Source organism: Micropterus salmoides, unplaced genomic scaffold (assembly GCF_014851395.1).
Source record: "Micropterus salmoides isolate LMB-PRFRI ecotype aquatic unplaced genomic scaffold, ASM1485139v1 Ms_hic_scaffold_15, whole genome shotgun sequence".
Taxonomy (NCBI): Eukaryota; Metazoa; Chordata; class Actinopteri; order Centrarchiformes; family Centrarchidae; genus Micropterus; species Micropterus salmoides.
In genome coordinates, this window is record NW_024040596.1 from 18,812,885 (window position 1) to 18,819,038 (window position 6,154).

The following is a 6,154-nucleotide window of genomic DNA, read 5'->3' on the forward strand; positions in this document are numbered from 1 at the left end:
AAAAAATAAATAGTCCAAAATTATCACAAGAATACACAGCATACGTTCTTGCACATAAACTTAAGGGAATGTTTTCTATTTTTAAAAAAAAGGAAGTTTCCTATGAAGGAAAACAAACACAATACTGGAATCATTCTTTGACCATCTTAAACTGTGTCACAACATAAATCCACTGACACACAACACAAAAGTGAGAAACACGTTTGAAGGAAGATAAATTATTGCTTATTGAAACAACTTAATGCTGAATAAAGCGCATTATATCAATGTCTTTCATTTAAAAAAGACAAAAGCTTCAGCCTTGTCTAGCCTGTGGGACATCAACATTTGCAGCATAACAAGGGAACGTTTCATTTTTAACATTACAGTCATACAGAAAAACGTTTTCAGTTTGTACTTCTTGGCATCAAATTGATTAATGTTCTTTCTGGCTGCTCTTCTGGTGAACAAACATTGCCTTTAATAGACGATGAATTATTTTCTGTTCAGATTTTATTTACGCTTTTTATTTTCTGTCCCAAAGGCTGATTCCGATGATGCATAAAAGTAGACAGTTGTCCTGCTCTGAAATGAACACACACTGGAAAACATTATTGTTGTGGATCAAAGGACATGGGGATCTGTAAGAAAAGTTGATCAATCCTATCATTTAGGGAAACATGAAATATTTTCTCTAAACGTGTTTTCAAACACTTTCTTTCGCGCGTTCTTCAGATTTCTTGTCCGGCATTCTGTAGCAAGTTATTTCACGTGTCGCTGTACATCCTCTTGCAGTCAATGGAGGGTGACGGTGTGTCAGGACCCATGCTGCCCACCTGTGAATATGCGTCCTCTGGGGTGCGCGGCAGTCCAGGCGGCGTCATGCGCTTCTCTTTCTGCCTGCGGTTGCAGAACCAGACTCTGACCACCTCCTTCTCCAACTGCAGAGTGTCCGCCAGAGAGTTGATCTCCTGCGCGGATGGTTTGGGACACTTGAGGAAGTGGCTCTCCAACGCGCCTTTTACGCTCACTTCGATGGATGTGCGCTTTTTCCTCTTCCTGCCCTGGGTGGCGATTTTATCGATGCTGGTCGGGCTCCCGGTCGTGGAATCGGCCTCCTCCAGCCATTTGTTCAGCAGAGGCTTCAGCTTGCACATGTTCTTAAAGCTGAGCTGGAGCGCTTCAAACCTGCAGATGGTGGTTTGTGAGAACACATTGCCGTATAGGGTGCCCAAAGCTAAGCCCACGTCTGCCTGGGTGAAACCCAGCTTGATCCGCCGCTGTTTGAACTGTTTGGCGAAATGCTCTAAGTCATCAGACGTCGGGGTGTCCTCGTCTGAATGCGGTTCGTGGCTCACCCCGTGATTCTGGTGATGCTGCGTGTGGTGGTTATGGTGGTGGTGATGGTGATGATGGTGGCTGCTGTGGTCCAGCTCCGGGGACTCCCCTCGCACCAGCCCCGGGTGCATAAGGCTCTGCCCCGCGTGCGAGCTTAGCATCCCGTTGACTGTAAACCCTCCGGTCTGGGAATAAATGAGGGACTGCTGCTGCTGCTGCTGCCCCTCGGTGATGCTGATGTGCGCTGCGGAGGAGCCTCCCCAATTTCCCGTGTGCGCCTGATGGGGTCCCAGATGTGGGGACCTGTGGTGCAGAGCGGAACCTGAGTGGAGGTCCTCCCTGCCGGCGTTTCTCTTCACGTCTTGCGGCTGGGAGCTGGGGGGCCACGAAGAGCCGGCCTCGACTGCTGCCACCGCGGCCGCGGCTGCTGCGGCTGCTGCGTGAGGCAACGATGTCACCCACTGGTGGGCATGGCTTAACATATGGCCCCCGTTGCTCGCCACCATGGTTCCCTGCATGAAGTCACTCTGCACCATCTTTGCTGAAGGGTCCCCTCTGTATCCACTAGACACCGTGGTTACAGCTGTGCCGCCCGGCTGCATGCCACCCCTCCGATCAGAGTGAAGGACCGGGCCGGATAAAATCCTGCTGCTGGCTAGGTATGGACTCGAGGTGGCAGCTGCCATCCCCCAAAGCATATATCTTGAAATATACTTCTTCTTCTGATGTTTTGTTAAAGTCCCGGTTTATTCTAATCCATGAATAACTTCAGTCTATCTCAGCACTAGTACTAAAACTTTGCGCGATTGGTAAAAAAGTGCGAAATCACTCCATAGAGGCTCAAATGATATTTTTTAGTTATATAGCAGCTTGTGCGCGTGGAGACGTAACAAAACACACTTTCTTAGCATTCCTGTGCAACAAAACAATCGTCTTCAAAACTTCTCTCTGTCCCGGAAGCTCCTCCGTGCGTAATCCACAGACCTGATGATATAGAAAAACACCTTATTTGATCCGTGCTGAACTGAGGCTCACTTATAGCCCGTTTCTCTGAGAGTAACGTTGAACCGATTCAATGACAACGACAACAAATGTTAAAGCCTCTCCGGTCCTTTCGGTAGTTTCGCTCACTCCATCTGTTCTATCCAGTGCGTCCTCTACTGAGCTTAGGAGACGAGCGTGTGTTTACGTTGTGCCGTGGCTGCGTATTCCTCTCCCATCTCCATCCAATTACAACACAAAGGCTCTGCAGAGCTCCCGCTGATTGGACGCACAGAAGAGTTGTGTCTCGGCCGTACCTCGTGGGGAACGAAGTTCCTGCTTCAGGAAAATAAGCAACAACATGCTAGAAAATTTTTACAAAAGACAAAAAGACAGAGACAAAGAATACTGTGGCTATGTCTTTGTCGACGTGCAAAGTATGCTATGAATCATTTGGAGAAACACAGGGTAGAAATCCTTCAACGAAACAGACTTTCTTCCAAAATATAAAATACATTTAGATATGCCTACATTTACAGATAATATTTTTTATCATTATTATTGCAATTATTAATAAGAAATTCTGGGGTTATAACTAGGGAAGTTATAAATGCCAAACAAAACAGGGTTGTATATGCCTATATGGTTATCTCTTTCAAACACAGGGCAACCAAGGACTGTGTCAAGGATACTCAAGCTGGCTTTAGGTATATAGGAGGTTTGTACTCCTCTTGCATTTCAATGCGCTCTCCTTTTCATATGGTAAAGCAGAGGCCACAGTGGCGTGACGCGCAGCACTGGTGAGCGCTGAAGGTGCACAAAACCAGCCAACAGTTAGATTTTTCCATCCTCAAAAAACAAAAAACAACAAAACGGCTCTGGTGGGATGTTTCCATGCTGGGTCAGTTTATGGATTGCTTGTTAAATAAACGTGTCATGGGGAATAATTTTTTTTCTACCACGGGTTTGCCTCAGATTTAACGGCCTTCAGAGAGTTAAGCATCGACTGAGATGCATGAAGTTTTGTGAGTGGACGAGAGTGCCAGGTGCAGCCCAATAAATGTGCTAATTTATGTTTTTCGGCGGATTTGTCTTGGATCTTATCCAAAAAGTAAAAGATAAATAGTCACAAAAATGTATTTGCCCAACCTACAACATAAACTGAGCCTTTTTTCATAACATTTAAATTCGCCTACCCATCAGTATGTTCAGTTATGATATAGTATTAGAAGTATTAGAAACGTGATTTTAAAAGACGTGTAGCAACAGAAATACAATATATAATTTATCAGCAAAAGTAGATAGGTTGTGTCATATCCCATAATATAATTATCAGGCTTCTGCAGAGTGCTAAAAGGGATAATACAATGCATTGAAGTACTTTAAGGTCACAAAAAAAATAATACAGATTCAGAATAAATGTCAATAAACTGAGGAATTTTAAAAAGAGTAATTTTTATATGACTGTTTTCTTTTCTGTCTTACACTGGTAACATTTCGAAATAACCATAGAAACTGGTCAGGGGATTCTGCAATATCTCTTCAATAAGATGGCCAGGATGGCACTAGGGTTCCACCCTGAGGGAGCACAATGACACACTCATGCAACTCCTGACACTAAAGGTAGCATCAAAGGCTGCATAACAATAAATGACAATGACTGCAGTGAATATTCTGCTATATTTTAAAAGCTGGAAATCGATGTTTTACTCTTTAACCTTTGTAATGTAAGAGGAAATTAATGAGTCATTTAATGTTAGAGACCAACTTGAAGAAAGTTCCACTTTATGATAAGATACTATTTACTGTACATAGGGTTTAAAAGTTGTAAACAACTGGCTTCATTAATGGCTAATAAATGTTTACTGATTCTCTAGAGGTAATTTGAGTTGACAAGTTGTGAAATATCTCTTCTGCTGGTGTATTCCACTCCAGCAGAACACTTGATTATAAATGTTGACAAGTCATTAATATAGGATTCTTACAATAATCCCAGTATGTAGTCAGGAATGTTATAATGAATTAATAAATTAATTTTGGTCCAGCTCTGCAGCCCATGTTCACATAGTTTGGAGTCTTTTATAGACGTCTTGTCCATGGATTTAAGAGCTACCTAAAAAGGCAAAGCAGGTTTTCATGCACTACAAAAGCAGAAGGATTTATTTTTACCTGAAACACAAAATGTTTAGTGTAGCATTTAGGTTTTTTTTTTCTTTCACATTCCAGGCTTTATTTCCAACGCATTCTTAGTTACAGGGTCTTGGTTTTAGGAATTACCTTAATCAAAAATTCTAGACAAATGTCAGTAAATAGCAAATGAGAGGAGTGCATCAACATTAGGTTCGTCCAGGAATCTGTATCATAACATAGCTAATATATCACCAGATATCACAATTGTTGTTATGAAAGTAAAGATTTTGGTGTCGCAAGCACTCTCTCCCAGGCCTCCAGCACCTCCTGCCTGATCATTCTGTATTGCCAAAGATAACTCCTTTGTCAATAAATCTGCATGTGAAGTTTTATTGATGGCTTGTAACTGGTCTGTAAGATATGATTTATTAACCATTAATAAAGATGTTGACAACTTATTATAGTAAAAATATAAGTAATTAATTATTCCACAGTCTATATAACCTGTTTATTGTTCATCCATGTTCAGTAAAACAGTTAAAACAGAGAAGCTGTACGAAAACCACAATGTTCCCTGTTTCCAGCCTACGAGCACAGTGTAGAGAAAACCAGACGACTCAGGGAATGCAGTAATGTTTTTCATGTGTTGTGCTGGCTGGTCACAGCACTGGGTCCTCTATTTGTTATTCATGAAGGAAGCTGGGTGAAGAGGCCTTCTTATGATGCACATTTTTCTCTCCGCTCTCTCTCTCTCGCTCTCCATGAAACTGTTTGACAACTAAGCAAATAATCTGTTTTAGTTGTAGTGAATACTGCAATGAATCCAGCATAATAAGCATGACACCATCAGCTAATTGACATTATTGTTTCTTTTATATAATCTTCAAATCATTTATACAGAGACTTTATCGCGCTCTCTCTCTCCCTCTCTTTCTCTTTCTGTCTCCCACTCCTCGCCCTCTGTTGAGTCTTCAATATGCAGATCGGCCATTTCTGCCCCAGGGCTATTTTCTTTGGTAGACTTTTGAAATATGCAAATGCTTCCAACAAAAATTGCAAAGGGAAAAAGGAAAAACCTTCATCTGGGCTCCAGGAGTTTTCCATTCAAAGAAACAGATGATTTTCTCTTGTTCGTGCTCTTGTTCTTATTCCGTTTGCTTTGTCAGTCAAGGGTCTGTCTAATTAAGAAGAGAGAGAGAGAGAAACACAAACAAGGCACACAAAACAAAAATTAAGTTGCGGGGATGCATCTCCACATTTATTAAGTTTATTAATATTCTCCACAGAGGCTATAACAAGATCTCACTCTATGTGGCTTTTGGGCTGTCATCAGGTAATATTGAACACAAATATTGCTCTCTTTTTATTGATGCATTGTATAGGTTTGTATGTCCTGGAAGCTCTAAGACCGGGCAAATCGTCTGTGAGCCGTACAATGTGATGTTTACAGAACTGTACAGAACTGCCTGTCTACTCTAGAAACACTGCTGGGAGAACATAACTTATCATGCCTTTCATCCCTCTACTCTTTATATTCCACCTCTTCAACGTCCTCCTTTGGCTCTGATCATGAGTGTGTTTGACCTTCAACTCTCCCTGAGTCAGAGAGATCCTTCACAGCGTGAGTCTCTACCCACAACCCCCTGCTACGTTGTTTAAATCAGAAGCAGAGGCAGCCACGGAGAAGAGGGAGAGACACAAGGAGAGACAAAGTGTGGTAGTCGTG

General features: G+C 42.2%; 1 protein-coding gene across 1 annotated transcript; it reads right to left on the minus strand.

Moving 5' to 3' along the window:
* Positions 1-2,481, minus strand: pou3f3a (POU class 3 homeobox 3a). The gene has a single exon (XM_038719839.1). It carries the CDS (start codon positions 2,013-2,015, stop codon positions 747-749), a length of 1,269 nt encoding a protein of 422 aa, XP_038575767.1. The 5' UTR covers positions 2,016-2,481; the 3' UTR covers positions 1-746.
* Positions 2,482-6,154: the final 3,673 nt, after the last annotated feature.

Excerpts from the sequence above, each read along its gene's own strand:
- pou3f3a (XM_038719839.1), bottom strand. The coding sequence starts at position 2,015 with ATGCTTTGGGGGATGGCAGCTGCCACCTCGAGTCCATACCTAGCCAGC.